The 15,871-nt window shown below is 49.6% G+C and overlaps 1 protein-coding gene across 1 annotated transcript; it reads right to left on the minus strand.

Annotated features, from left to right (window-relative positions):
• Positions 1-1,218: 1,218 nt before the first annotated feature.
• PLEKHF1 (pleckstrin homology and FYVE domain containing 1) lies at positions 1,219-9,580 on the minus strand. Its single transcript, XM_054640980.2, has 2 exons — positions 9,515-9,580; positions 1,219-4,598 (listed from the first exon to the last, which is right to left on the minus strand). The coding sequence occupies exon 2, from the start codon at positions 4,584-4,586 to the stop codon at positions 3,765-3,767; it is 822 nt and encodes a 273-aa protein (XP_054496955.1). The 5' UTR covers positions 4,587-4,598; positions 9,515-9,580; the 3' UTR covers positions 1,219-3,764.
• Between the last annotated feature and the right edge of the window lie 6,291 nt (positions 9,581-15,871).

The raw sequence follows: 15,871 nt of genomic DNA on the forward strand, positions 1-15,871 counted from the left end.
CCTCCCTACAGGAACAGACTGGGAGGTTGTGTAGCTCACCCTGGGCAGTGAACCTCAAGGTTTACAGAAAACCTGCTCCTTGCTTCTTTACATTTCTGGCCCTCACTGGAAGTGAAGTGAAATGCCAGCTTTGGTGCTTCTGGGAGTTCACCAGCACTTCACAGCACCTCCTCTCCTGCACCTGCAGCACAGGACCCCAGCAGTGGCTGTTTGGAGGTTTTATGAAGCAGGTCACAGGCAGGAGGCTCCTCCCAAACACCTGCATGGCACTGGGGTTGTTGTGCCTGTGACAGGTACCATAAAGCAGAGCTGGCTGGGTGCTTCCCTGCAGTGCTGTACCCCTGGTGTGCAGCCTGTGCTCCTGTCCTGGGGCCCTGGACACCATCTCCAGCACACAGGCCTTGGGAAAGGGTTTCGTGCAGATCTTTTGTGTCCACCATAGATGGGACAGCAGTGCAACATCTCCTTCCTGCCAGCACCATCCTAAAGGTCCATGGCCTGCAGCAGAAAGGGTGAGAAACAGAAGCCTGTGCTTTTCATTGGAGACACCACAGCTCAGGAGCAGCTGGGACCGTGTGTCCTCCTCAGTTCCTCCTCCTAATCAAAAACCCAGGCAGAGTGAGGAACATGAGAAACTGCCTTGCAGCAGCAGTGAGTTGGAAGAGGCTGTGAGCTGTGGCAGAGCCAGAAATCCAGCCTGGATAGAAACTGAGCGTTTGAGTAACTGGGAGCAAGACTTGGAGCAGCTGGCTCACTTCTCCCTCCTGAGTGCTGGTGAATGCTGAGTCAGCGTGTGCTGGGAGCTGGGGTGTGCCTGAGCTGTGCCTTGGGACAGCAGAACACAGCTTTCCTGGAACCTTTCTGATCCTTTCAGTTTATTTGCAGAGCAAAGCTCCCCATTACCTTCTCTTAAGCTTTCATGACTGGCTGCTGCACCAGTGCCATCCTCTTCCTCCCCTTGTGACCAACTCTGGAGAGCAGAAGAGCATGGTATGCAATGGGGACACCCTCACCCTGCTGTGCCCTTTGGGCTGTGGCACCTTCAGGCAGGGGTTGAGCAAGGAACCTCTTCTGGCACATGACCCCACAGCTGTTGTCTGGGAGCCTGTGACCCCACAAACCCTCCAGCCTGCAGATGTTCCCCAAGGTGAGCACTGCTGCTCTTCCTGACCACGTGGGGCTGCAAACTGGAATGGATCTCTGCTAAGGGCTTTATTTAGCTAAAATAGAGAGAGCACAAGCTGTCAGGAAATGCCCTATTAATGCACTGGAGATAGAATCAGGCTGGAAAACTCCAGGCTGGACTGTAACAGCACACAGCCTGTGATTTAAAATCCATGTGTTCAGCAGGCCAGAAGCCAGGAGCCCCAGGCTCTAATCCCAGTGCTGAGTTCCATAACAGAACTTCAGGAAGTGGGGGAGAGGCTTTGTTTGAATTTCCCCATGTTTTCCTGGCCAGGATCCTTTTACCATAGACATTAAAAGTTTAAGAATTGCTTGGTTTCTTGGGGCTTGCAGTTGGTGGAAGATGTGTCCATTTCCCCAGAAGCCATCAGCAGCATGCACCAGAAAAAGGGGCTGGGTTGGTTTTGGTGGTTTGTTCTGATATTTTTTCCCCTGCTGTGACTAAGAAAAGCTTTTGCTCACCAAGAAGGCATTCTTTAGAGGAGTGCCTGTCCCTCATTAGAGCATAAAAGCAGTTCATAGGTCTTTTGGGGCTGGCAGTGGTAAGACCTTCGAACACACTAAGCAAGCTGATCTCTAACTGAACTAAGGATTAGGTTTCAAACTGCACTACATTTCTGATTGGATGCAGACTCAGCAGCTGGGCTATTTTTGGCTCGTGAACCACTCTAATGGCTGTTTATTTTTAAGGTCATTTTCTGTTTGCATAGCATGTACACTCTTCTGGTGGGTGGGAGGCATTGTAAAAACAATCACTGCTGTGCAGAGTTAGGAACTAAGTCTGGAGAGGGATGGAAAAAACAGAACTCAGTGTACTTACTGCTTTAAAGCCCAAAAACATCTGCTTAGGTCATAAGGTTTGCTGGCCCACTCTGAGCTGTGTCCCCACCGGAAAAAGACTGTTCCAGTTAATACAGACTACTGCAGGGATTGCAGGAGACTTGGGGAAAGCCTGTCAGACAACAACAGGGTATAAATAGAAAGGAAGCACCAGATTTGATACCCTTACCTTCAAGGAGTAAATAGAAACCAGAGCAGTCTCCTCACAGCTGAGGAGTGTGCTGGGCTGGCCAGCCTGGATCCCAGCTCTTGTTAAGACCCTTGTTCAATAATAACATCCTTTATTGTCCTCTTTTCCTGGCTCCTTCCTGTTGGCAGTATCTTTATTCACACACAGTCAAGTGATACAAATTCACTGGAACAGTAGCAGTTTATAACAGAGAGTAAGAATAATTATCTTGAACTGAAATTAAAAAAAAACACATGGCCACCACCTGTCAAGCAATGCTCTGCTTGTGACAGGTCATGGTAAGGAAACATTTGACAACATTGGCAGCCATGTTGCTTTTCCAGACCACAAAATACACAATTCAAAAATATACTAACAGTAATAATGGAGTTTGTAGAAATGCCTGCTGCAAAACAATTGCTGTTGTCTGATTTCCTCTATATTTACTCCCTTGCTATATTATGATAGAATACTTGAATAAACACAGTTTATTTCTAACTGAATTTGAACTTTAAAGTTGATCTCAAGTAAACTGTAAAGTCTTTGGCTCCCATCCTTGAAGTACATAAAGGACCTTAACTTTGGACTTGTGAGACTGATAAGGCAGGAGGTGAGCCCACAAGTGAGAATCTGATGCCTTGGGCAGCAGCCCAGGAGGAAAGGGGAAGTTGAAGTGCTGTACTTCACAGGATCTTAATTTGGGGCTTTTCCCTGGATTTTTACAGACTTTTAACAAGTCTTCCCTGGGCTCTCCTTTTACCTGATAGGCTTGAGATTTCAAGTTTCTAGTAATCTGGTATAACTGCCTGTGTTTGAGATCTGGGCTCTGCACTCAGTTGAGTGAACTGCAGTTCCTCTCTCCCTCCATATTTCACTGCTCAGGGTCATTTTCCTGTCCCTTTCCCCTCCCCTCCCTCCTCCTGGCCCGGTACCACTGGCATGGCCTCTTTCCATGTGAGAGAGCTGGATGCTCCATGCTTTGCTGAGGCTCACACTGAGCCCCACACAAGCTCCCTGCATTCCAAGTACCATTCTCTGAGTGCTTCCAACCTTGAGAAGACAGGGAATCCAGTGCTGGCTGTACTGTGCAGGGATGAGCAGCTATTCCCTCGGGCTGGCATGCTTGCAGTGAGAATCTCAGAATGCTCATGGAAAGGGACATCCAGAGTGGCCCTTACTGTGACAGAGGAACACACAGTGAGTAGGCCAATGTGTTCAACTCTGGGATTTCATGCTCCTTTTCCTCCCAAGAGCCAATCTCAAAGCATTTCAAACAAGAGATGTTTTAGCAGAGAGGAAGAATAAGGCACTGAAGGTGAGCTCATTTGGCCAAGACTGATCCACAGGGTGCTGCCCCAGTCCTCAGTGCTCTTCACTGAGCTGTTCTCTCTGTGCTCACATCATATGAGACGTTCTCAGAGGGGAAACCTTGTCTCAGCTCTGACAGCACACACAGGGGCCAAGACCCACCTTCCCAGGCACGGCCTTCAGAGAAACCATTGAGAAGGACACGCACGGGAGGCCAGAATTTGGCTTCCCAGTGTATAAACATCACCAGCTCCCAGGGAGGTCAGCTGTGGAAAGATGACCAGGACACCTGTGAGGTATAAAACTCCGTGTCAGCTGGCCACTGCTCAGCTTTCTCATCGTCAGACTTGTCGCTGTCATCGCCGCTGGAGGGCTCGTAGCCCTGCATGGCAGAGGGGATGGGCTCCGTCTGCCTCCGATCCGCCTCTGCCTCCTTCTTCTTCTCTGCCAGCAGCTGCCTGTAGCACAGGTTGCAGACCCTCAGGGGCTTGGGGGACAGCCTGGGCATCAGGAACCTCTGCCTGGAGCAGTCGGCGCACACCACGAAGCCGCACTTGCGGCAGTGGTGCCTGCGGGTGAGCGTGGAGAACTTGGTGTGCGTGCAGCGCATGCAGATGTCCGTGGCCTTGTCTGGGATCCAGGGCGCCGCGGGCTCCCTGCAGGGCTGCCGGCCCGTCTTGCTCAGCAGGTGCTTGATGCACTCCTCCAGGTGGCTGATCCACTCCTTCCTCTCCGTCAGGGAGGCCGCAGAAACCACAAAGGACTTCTTGGAGGTTTTGATCATCCAGCGGTTCTTCATCTGCAGGGTGTCTGGCAGCGTCTCCAAAGTGACATCTTCAAGGGGGATGATGTGCTGGGAGTTGTACTTCCTTTTGTTGATGATGATGCTGCCGTAGACCAGGATGTCGTTGAAAAGGAAAAAGATTCGAGGCTTTGGCTTCTTGCGGCATTCCTTGGTTAAAATCCCTTCTCCCAGGAGCACCCTGCCCGGCAAGGCCAAGGGCTGCCCGGAAGCCCCAAAGCAGCTCTCCACAGCAGCGATGCGCTGGCTGTTGATCTCCGTGTTTGCAAGGTGGTCCATCATGTCCAGCGCCCTCTGCAGAGAGGAAAACAGAGAGGGAAGAGGTGAAACTGCAGACATCTGCACCAGGGTGGGGGTGAGTAGCCAGTGGATGCACAGGTGAGATGCTCCTGATGCAATCTGAGGCTACAGGTGATCTCCTGAGCATTCCTGGCTTTACAATGTTACCTTTCTAAATAAAATCTTCAAACTTTCTGACCTCATTTTGCAACAGCCCAGGCTGTACTGGGATGGTTCAATTTGCAGCAGTGGAAGCCACTGAAGGCAGAGCCAGGTCTTCCTGGTTGTGCTTTTTACCAGTCTCCCAGTGTGCCCTTAGAAAAGAAAGCTGCTTGATCTGAAACTGATGTTATGCAGATCCATAGATCTGCATAAAAGGGTCTTGAGAGCAAGGCTCCTGTTTCTGACTGCACACCTGCTTTCTCAAGGATTGCTTACAGACACACACCCCCCACAGCTCCATTTTGGGCCAGAGCTGAGGCAAGAGCAAAAGAAAACTCTGTAGTATCACCTCTTCCATGCATGATAAAAAGGGTAAAAAAAAGAAATTTAAAAAGCCCTCATGATGTGAATAAACTCACACAAGCTAAGCCTTTCCTCTCTTATCCCAGGACTGACAGTGCTTCCAAATGTGAGACACATCATTCTGAAAACAGTCAGCTCTGCTGAAGGGGAAGTGGAATGCAGCACACTCATCTGTCCCACACCTCTGCACCCTCCTTCTCACACAGTCTGGGGTTTGACATTGTGCTGTGCTTTGTTTTAGCAGGAAACCCAGGTAAGGGTAACCCTGAAGTGAAAGCAGCTGCTGGCTCTTGGCAGGCTGCAGTAAGGGAGGTGCCCCTTGTCAGTGGATTTTCTCCTTGCCCCTTGCAGGCTGGAGGGTGCTGCCCAAGGCCAGCTGGCCATGGCAATGTGAGTCATTTCCTCCTGCACAGAGGTAGCTCAGCCATCACAAGGCACAGCACAGGGCCATGTGCTGCTACCCTGGTTGTGCTGCTGGTTGATGGAAGCACTCATGCAGAGCTGCTCTCCACTGCTATCCCTGTGCTCCTTGCCCAGAGTCCCTGCTGCCAAGGAGGCTGGAGGGAAGAGGAGGATGACAACATGCCTGGTCCTGTGTGTGTGGGACATTCTACCCTTGCTCCTTACCCCCAGCCACCCCTTTGCTGTGCTGGAAGGGAAACCACAGAGCTGCTGCACACCATGCACCTCTCAGCTGACCCATCTGGCAGACAGACTGGGCAATTCCTCTGAGTTCCCAGAATTTCCTGCTCTAGGGTAAAAAGGCACAAGGTTTAGCCATGGTCACTCAATGGAGTGACCCAGCCTGCAGGAACAGCTTTCACTGAGTGGCACTGAGTGCTCCTGAAGAGCTGCTGCCTGCCTCGGGATCCCCCTCAAGCTGGAGGGGGGATGTGAATCCTCAGGGTCTCAAAGCCCTGGAGTGCACTGGGTGGGGCTGGGCACATCCACCCGTGGGTGGGCACTTCACATTCACTGAGTGCTCTGGCCAGGCTGCAGCCAGAGGGGGCATCCAGGGGCTGCCTGCAGCAGCAGGGGCTGCTAGCACTCCCCAGCCAACCTGCCATGGCAAACGTGCAGCAGCTGGGCCAAGGCTCTGTGCCTTGTCATCAGAGAGAGAGCCTCCATTCCCAGCGTGGCTCCATCAGCCTGAGTGCATCTGTCAGGGAGAGCAGATGTCCTGCTGCAGTAAGCACCAGGTGTTTTTACCCTCTCCCTCTCAAATACACAAATGAGCTGAAGAGCACACAGGCAGGGCAAACTGTTGTCCACAAACTCTCTGACTAGGGTTACCCAACTCCCACCTATCCTGGGATCCACAGATCCCTGGATGAGGAGTTTCTGTGTGAAGGAGCAAGATGAGCACACAAATAATAAAGGAAAATCTCAAATTACAGCTTGGGATCCTTGGTGTGCAAGACTGTGAATGCAATAATATACTGTCAAGAGCTTTGGGCACCAGCCACACCAAATGGGATAAACCAAAGCAGTCCCACCAGTTTCCTTCCCTTGTGCTGCTGGGTTATGGAGCTCTTAGCCTACCTCTTTCATTTTATGTAGTTTAGAAGCATGGCCCAACCTCTCAAGAACTTATGGTACTTGACATGACTGTTTCTAGGGATCTCTGCACACCAGATTCCAGTGGAAACTAAAATATTTTGTCAGATATAGAGACCTTGCCTGCACAGAGCCAGGAAACCCGAGCTCCTTTCCAAAGAGGAGTGTAAGCCCTGCTGCTGTGAAAGCTTTAGCTGATGCACTGACCTGGTCCCTGCACAGAAAGCTCTTGGACTTACTGCATGGAGCAAAAGGAGAAGGGGCTGGACACAATCCTGTAGTGTGAAAAAACCAGAGGTGAGCTCTCATTACACGTCAGACTTCTACCTGCAGGTATGTCCTTACTCCTCCACCCTCTGGTTTGCTCCCTAGTTAAAATACCACAAGTTAACCTAAGAAAAGACAACTCTGTTGTGGGAAAATCTTCTCTGCTAAGACTAAAATTGTTGGCTGCTCTAGCCCAGGGTACTTCTTGAAGGAGTTTTTGTGGGATGCAAAAGCAGAATGTTTTCCTCCCATCTCTCTCCCCCCTCAGGCAGAAGTGACTGGAGAACAGCACATACACATAATAAAAAGTAAAAAAAATTAAAAATTGTAGGAGTGGGACTTACAGTGCCTACCTTTAGGCTTGGACAACTCACTCTGTGTTATCCCTGTCCAGGTAGGGGGGCAGAAACAGCCATCTGGGGTCTGACTCATCACATCCCACCACAAGCCAGATCCATCCTGCCCCAAGTTCCACATAGTGCTCGGCTTGACCAACCACATAAAACCCAATTTCATGTTAACACTGTGACTCACTGCAAATAATCCACAGTTTGGCTTTGGAATGCAAGCACTTTGTGAATCTGGTAAATAAAGATAGCTGCTGAGTGTTACTATGGTCTCCTTTCCTGGGAGATGAGAGCCTCTCTCTTTGGAACAAAGAGAGGGTATGAAGTCTAATCTATTTTATTCATTTTGGTAAATGTTTTTTTTTCCTGTTTGCTAAAGTTTGCTGTGTCAGGTCAGCATGGTCACAGTGCCTATTAGCAAAGTCTACATGTGCCCATGTACCACATGCAGCAGCAGCAGCTTACCCAGCTGAAATTAGGGTGGCAAGATGTGTTTGTCTGACATACTGCTTTTCACAGAAGTTTCTGTGAAAATTCTGGGGTTGGTTTTTTCATCAAGATCTGCTGGGTCTGCATGTGATCAAATACTATGCAGTGAATATGACTGATGTTCAAAGGGAAAAAACCAGCTTGGCACTCCCCTCCAGAAGTAAGCACGCCACAACACTTAACAATGCGGGCTTGTTCACTTGTGATTATAAACAGCCATGTTGATGCCTGCCAGGCACAGCATTTCAGCTGCAGCTCACGGGTCAGCAAGTCTGGGGTATGTTTTTCAAGTCTGTATGTACCTAAGGCTTAGGTGTACTGATGCAGAGAGCTGTTCCACCTGATCCTTCCATTCCTGCCATCAGGCAGAACTGACAGCCCTGGTATCCACTGCATACCTCATGCATACCACACATGGGATGGTCCATGACACCCAGATCTCACTGCTGAGGGCTGCCAGCAGAAAATGCCCCGAGCCTCATCTCTCTGCAGCTTTCCTGACTCCCTCTTTCTGCTTTGCTCTGAGAAATCTCTCCTGGAGTTAGGGCTGGCATAAACTCTTGCTCACCAAGGACAGCAAGTAGGATGCAGCTGCCCGAGCAGGCATTTAGAGCAAGAAGAACAAAGTTCCTCTCCTTTTCCTGCCTGAGGGCATTTCAGCTTGCTTCTCCCTCTTTCCCGGCACGCTGTAACTGCTGGGGTAAGGAGGGCAGGCTCTGGTAAGCTCCCTCCTGCCATGCTTATGTGGAATCCAATTCAGCACATGTACATTTTGGGGCTGGCTGTCACAGGGGGCCTTTAGGAATGTGACAGTCCCGGTGGGACAGGGACTGACTGAGCTGCCAAGTTTCTCGCCACTGCTGCTCAGCGCAGGGCCAGAGCAAGGGGCCGGCCGGGCAGGGCATGAGGAGCTCAGGCTGATGCTGCCGAACCCCGCCGTTGGCAGCCTAAGCTCAGCTGCGGCTCTTGCAAGTGCCAGCCAGGCTCAGAGGCGCCCAAGCAGCGGAAGAAGGGAAGGAAGGGAGGGAGGAAGGGGGAAAACCACGAAACTCAAGGCAGAGCCTTACCCCGTCCGTGCCCCCGTCCCCGCACTCATCCCGAGGCTCTCCGGCCGCACCTCCCGCTCTCCGGACTCGGGACCAAGGACACACACGGGCTGGCTGCCGAGGGACCGCCAGGGGAGCGACAACTGTCCCTCGCTGTCCCTCGCACGCCCGGGAGCTCAGGGCCCCTCAGGGACAGCCGCAGGGCCCAAGCGGGGTCCCGCTTACAGCTCCGCAGCGGGACAGCGTCCGGGTTTGGGTACACGGGCAAAGTTCGGACTTAAGGAGTCCTTCTAAAACCCCAGCACACCCGCTCCTCTAAAATCCCAGCACGCCCTCCCTTCTAGAAACCCCAACTCGCTCTCCCTTCTAAAAACCTCAGCACACCCTCCCCTCTTAAAAACCCCAACACACCCGCCCCTCTGGAGCGGCGTTCGGACCGCAGGTTCCGCACACGCGTGACGGGACCCCCGGGACGGGCAGGACCCACCGCGGGACCCCGGGCCGAACCCGGCAGCGCACACGGCCCCCTCACCCCGCCGCCCTGTCCCACGGCGGGCGGAGCGGAGCCGCCAGACCGCTCCTGTCCCCCGCTCCGGCCCGGCAGCGGAAAAGCCCTGGCTCTCCCCTCCGTCCCGCACCGAACCCCCGGCTCTCCGCGCCGCCCCGCGCCGCCCCGAACCGAACCCCGCTCGGCCCGTACCTGCCGGCCGGCCCCGGCAGCGCTCCCGCGGGCCGCGCGGGCGGCTCCGCTCCGCTCCAGGGCCGGGCCCCGCTGCCGCTCCCCGCCCACCGCCACCGCCGCCAATGGGCACCCCGGGGCCGGGCGGGGCTGGGACTGCCCCACAGGGGCGTGAGGGAGACTGCCTGTGCCCCATGGCCGTGTGTGTGTGCCCCACGGCCGTCTGTGCCCCACGGGTGCGTGAGTGGGACTGCCTGTGCCCCACAGCTGTGTGTGCCCCATGCCTGTGTGCCCTGCTGCCATCCAGCACCCTCCTGCACACTCTCCTCTTGGCCCCACAAGCACAACTCAGTGTATTTAGTTTGCTGACAGTTTTAAGTTTCCAGTTTCATCACCCCCTAATCACAGTATATTCCATCCAGCAGAAAGGTACGCATGGATAGCATTGTAAAAAGATTGTTTCAGTGATAAAGTACCCCCGGTGTTTTACAGTTAAGAAGAAGGATATAAATAGAACTACACATTACATTGGTCCAAAACAGAAACCAGACCTGCTCCCAGGCCTTGGATCACAGCTTTTGTGGTTAGAGCTACAGACGTTTGTATAGAGAGCAAGCTATTACCACCGAAATTGGCGTTGCAGGGAAACCTTTTGCATTCCTGTCTCCCCACATGACAGTGCCAGCAGGGTGGTGGGCAGAGGCTGTGGGTGCCTGAAGGTGCCCAGGGCACCCGAGCTCTGGCCCTTGCCCGGTGCAGTCGCACAACCCCAGGCCTGTGCTGATCTATAATTCAGGTGCTTGCTCACTTTCTGTAATAGCTTTTCTATTTTTAATGGGAAGTGATGGACCTGTCAAGGTATTAGAAATATTTTTTTTCCCAGGTTCTCATTTTCTTTGGTAATAATAACATGGGCTGGGAAGCTCATGGTGCACTTTAGAGCTAAAGTGCTTGGCAATCGTGGGAGTTTCCACAAGACCTTATTTCTTTACACTTGGTGTTTGTGTCAGACGAGCAGATAAATGAGGACACAGACTAAGTTCAGTGGCTAGCAGTGTATGAGGGGGGATTGCAGAGAGAGCCATCAGGTCACTGCCAAACCCCTGAAAACCTGGGAGAAAGCTCAGCACAGAGGGGAGGCTGCTGGGCTGCACAGATTCAGGTTATCACTACATATATAGTGAGATATATATATACACATATATACATATATATATATATAGACACAGAGCTATAGCTCAGGGCTTTACTGTGGGACTTTTCAGTCCCCCTCCCTTTTCTGTGGGACTGAATGGTCTGTCAGTGCAAGGAGCATGGTCTGCCTTTGCAGACTGGTTCTCACACCTGGGAGCTGGTTTATGTGGAGCTGCTAACGCTGAGGAGATCTGCCCAGCTGAAAAATTAATTCTTTACAGAATGCTGGGGGTTTTTAAACAAGGTCTAACTGTAAATATCTGTAAACTATAAATAGACAAAGCACTGAACTAAATATGCCAGAGTTTGTCTTAGCTGTCAGACTAATTCAGATCTAACCAGCCACAGATTATTACTCTGAAACTTGTTTTTTCCCTCCTGTATGCTAAAATTATTCAGAATTTGCTCTCATGCTAATCATAGTCTTTATTACTGAGATGTAATACTTTAATTTATTTTTCTTGTTGTTTCCCAGTATGCTCACCTGGACAACACATCAGCCAAACACAGCATTGGGCTGGCCAAACCACCTGGGATTTGAAGGGTTTTTTTGTTCCTCTTCAGTCAGAAGTGGAGGTGTGCTCAGGCAAGTGTTGCACGAGGCAAGGGAAGCCCCAAGATCCACTTTGTGCTTACAGTCAGTGTTAAGCAGTTGCAATTGAGAGCTGACTTTCTGTTGGTATTTTGTTTGTTTGTTTTGGAAGCTCTTACACACTTGCTTGAATTCCTTACTGATACAAACTGGGAGTTTCACCAGTAATCTTAAGAGTTATTTGAGAGGCAGGCTCAGGAGCTCTGTTGTTCCTGGCTGTAAACCCAAACATTTGTGGGAGTACTTGAAAAAGCTGCAGCCCAAATTACCAGCTTTTAAAGCAACTAGAGCAAGGTGAAGAGACTTTATCTGATTGCCTCTGGCATTTTCTCCAAAGCCACTTGTTTCTCAGTAGCTGAAATATCTTGCCCAATTGGGATGCAATAATTTCAAAGCAAGTAAAGGAAACTACAGCTGCTCAGCTGAGTCAGCCAAAGGTAAGCTCTGCAGGGGAGAAAATGTTTTTTTATTATCTTCTAGTGGCAAAATTACTACAACAGCCTGCAGGAAAAGATTAGATTATAATAGTAACAAAAACATCTGTTAAATTCTCAGCTCAGTGTATGTTTAGTGCATGTTTGGAAAAGAAGGAAAAACAACCCAGGCATTTGATAAAATTCTTTTGAATAAAACTCAATATTTAGATTTAGTTTGGGATGTTAGGAACCCACTGTGATCATAGAATAGACAGTGATTTTAAGTAATTGACTACATGGGGCATTTAATCAGTGGACAAGACAGCCTTTAGCAATGGAGATTTTACTGAATTGAGCTTGGCATACTGTGACCTAATGAAGGAGTAAGACAACTTGTGTTCATCACCCAGGTTACCTGTAGGGATGAGTGACCTCTGTCCTGAGTGAGAGTGTGGGGGATGAATGTTTGTCTGATCTGGCTCCTGGGGGTTCAGCTAATCAGCCTCTTCAGAAATGTGTGACTTGCCATGATTGATTTGTGTCTCTGAAGCCCTACCAGCTTCATCTGCCTGCTTCAGAAATGCCTGCTTCCAAGTCTGGCAGTGCAGAAGTCACATCCATGCTCAGCTCTGTCAGTACAGGCTGGAATTCAGGTGCCGGTTCCCAAATTCTCCCTGGTCCTCAGGCCTTGAGGCTGCTGCCCAGCAAACCTGTTTGAGAGGCTGCTTGTGCCTCAGGGCATCTCTCAACCCTGGTGCAGGAAATTACCCATTTCTTGAGAGACTCTGGGAGCCTGACTGCTAAATCATTGCCCAAGTGATGAAAGTATTCCTGAAAGCAACCTTTGCTTGCTGCTCTGCCCTTTGCATAAAGCAATGCTCAATCAAAGTGCTTTTGTTTTTTACAGAGGCATTGCTCTGCCTTGCGTGTGTGCAGCACTTTATCCTCAGGATCTTGAAGGGCAGCATAAATTCTAATAACTGTGAGGGTTTGTACCCTCCTCACAGGGAGTTCCACTCTTGGAGAGTTTCATTTGGTCACAGGGTGCTTGGTCACTGACACAGAGCAGTGGGTGATTTGCTGTTGCCTTCAGCAGCAGCAGGCTCTGGCTCAGAGTGAATCACCCAGGGACTGAGGAGCATCCCCCAGAGCTCCTGACTCACGCCCCGTGTGCCTCACCACAGGCCATGTCCCAGCTCACCAATCCCAGTGACCCACACAAAAGTTCTTTGTGCAAGGACCAAGGACGACAAAACCTCTCACATTTGCAGATTCTAAAGTTACAAGTTTGTCTTGGTGCTTGCTGCACCCTTCCCTGCTCAGACCTCAGCCCTGCTCCCTACTCCATGACTGCAGTGCTGTAGAGTTGGAACTTCAATAATGATCAGTAATTTCTGAATGGATCAAGTGGGTTGGTCATGAGTCTCCAGGCTGCACCCAAGAACTGCCCAGTGCAGGGACTCACAAGAGGGGAAGCTCAGAAGTCTGAGCTCTCCTGAGGAGCAGGAGGGGTGAGCACACACTAAGGAACAAGCAGGAGCCCTGACAAGCTGCAGCCCCTGCTCTGAGCAGTGTTCCCCATAGTGGGAACAGACTGGAGTTGAAGTACAAAAGGTGAAGGTGAGGAAGAGCTGAGGTAAGGGAATATAAAATGTCAGGACTGTGAGAAGGTGCAGGTAATTCAGTGCAGAGAGGGATGTAATATTAGGACAAAATGCATGAAATTAATGTGGGAAAAAAGAGGTGTGTCCAGAAAAGTTCCTGAATGCATTTTTCAGCATGCTGTGAGAGAGTGTTGCACCTTCTGAGCCCAGCCTTCCTTCCAGAAGGGACCATTCTGGGCATGTTCTTCTGAGCCCTTTTCCTACTGCTGCTGTTCTGTCTGAACAGTGATCTCATATTCAGTGTGCCTTTATTGCACAAGATAAATCATGGTGAACAAATAACTGGTGAACAAGTGTTTCAAAGACTAAACTGAGGTAGATTAGCCATTTCAAATATTGAAATAGGGAAAAAGCATGGGGAACAGAGTGTGATAATCACTGGTTAATGCAAAAAGATGTAAATGACTGATTGACTGATTAGTGAAAGACAAATATAAGAGTGACATTCCTGAACCCTGCTTTGCCTAAGGATATAGCTTCTATTTATGTGAAGAACATGCTTTGCTCTCTTTCCTTTGTAACTGCTACCCAGGCTGAATGTGTGCATTGCTCAGGAAGGGAAAAACTTCTCTTTGTAAGGGACCTTGCCCCACATCAGTGTCTTTTGTGCAGGAAGGCATCTGCTGCCATTGCCTGGGGAAGGTTCATGCACTGAGTGCATGTGCAGAGAGCTCTGTGAAGGGGGAACGAAAAGGGAAATCTTTGTTTCCTTTTGTTATCTTCAAATACAAGAGAACACAGCCATGTGGTGTGGTTTTTTTCCAAGGTGTTTTGCTGACATCCTGGAAACCAAGAGAGCAAACCTCAGCTTGGCTGAGATCCCCATCCATTGACATGCTGGATCTTTAGGTGCAGAGGTGCTGATCTGAACGAGGAATTGGGGATTTCTCCTCAGGTAGAAGAGGTTTATTGGCTTTTAGAGATTGTGCTGCTGCCTGGGCGGTGCAGGATGTATGAGATGTGACACAGAGGATGTATGAAGGATCACACCTTAATTTGTGAAGTGTAAAAATTGGTGTCTGGTTGAGAAACTAGAGGGATGTTGTATAATAGGAGGTTTGTGGTTGCTGTTGGGGGGCATCTGAAGGAGGAGCTGAGAATTCTGCTCTGTACTTCAGCTCCAGCTCTGCAAAAATTGTCCATGTCCAGGTGGTACCATTCTGCCTTTTTGGGAGAATTTTGTAAGAGTTAATATTTTCGTGAGATTTCTCTCTTACTGGTGTACTGAAATGCAGGAGGCTTTGGTTTTCTTTTTCTTTTTTTTTTTAATTTTTATTTATTTTGGTTTTGCTTTTGTTTTATCTGTTCCCAGAATGGCATATTTCATCTCTAACCTCACCCCTGAAGAGCAGCTGGGGGAAGGCACTGCAGGTTGGCTCTGTACCATTTGGGCTGTTTGATTTCATCAGCTTGGGAGCCCTCACAAATGCCTCAGGCCATGCACCTCCTCGTGGACCCAACTTGGGAGAATCTCTTGTGCTGCTGCATGCATTAGCCTTCATTAATACAATTAGCATAATAGCAATTAGGATTCATTATTCCCAGCAAAAAGATAAAGCTGGTAATACATATCTGTGAATCGAATTCCTCAGCACCTTGTCTTGGGATTGCTTCGTTTTGGAGTTGTTTGCTGTTTATATCCTTCCATCTTCTAGAAAAAAAAAGAAAGCCAGTAATGGTAAAACTGTGTGGGTCAGAGAAATGCCCTGAGATGATCTTTCAGGCATGCTAAATAGGTGAGGTGATCTATGGGACCCTCACAGCTCACACAGCCACTCAACAGCACAAACTGCAAACTTCATCTTCTTCAAGCACAAAAGCTACTTAGTTTCCCCATGTTGAAGACTTTTTATAATAGCAATAAGACAACTCTAGAGAGAGCCATCTAATATTAACTCCAGGGAGTAATCATCTAATCACAATCTGGGGGTGATTTGAAGCACTCATCTGGACCAAATGCCTCACAACACCCCAGGAGTGGTTTTATTGCATGATAGCAGTACCCCATTGAGCCTTATTGCTTAATTAAAAACAAATTCCCAAGTAATTTTTTTGCCTTTCCATAAAAACACAGTAGTACATAGCATGTATAAAACATCCATTAAATGATGGTAGATGCAAATTTACATTGTGAGATACAATCCGTTTCTTTACCACTTGGGGTTGAAGTTAAATGTAAAACCATTTCCTATAATCTGTGCACTGCTGTGTTTAGAGAGGAATAAATATGGGAAAGAGAGGTTCATTGTAGGATGCCTTGTTTTTATTAAGTGATATGTTTGGTCCCTTACAAAGGAATTCAAATTCTCATCCATCTTGCAGACACAGCAGTCAGTCATCATTGTGGCCTCTTCTGCTTCTTCCTGGAGATTTCCTCAGCTTGCACCGTTCCAGGGCAGCTTCAGGGGATGCTGTCCTTGTGTGGGATTGCCATGGCTCTCAGAGCAGAGAGAGCAGTGCTGCTGCTGTGTTTGGGGTCACACAGCACCCTGAACAGGGGGTGCCCTCGTGT

This window comes from Agelaius phoeniceus, chromosome 12 (assembly GCF_051311805.1).
Source record: "Agelaius phoeniceus isolate bAgePho1 chromosome 12, bAgePho1.hap1, whole genome shotgun sequence".
NCBI classification, from domain to species: Eukaryota; Metazoa; Chordata; class Aves; order Passeriformes; family Icteridae; genus Agelaius; species Agelaius phoeniceus.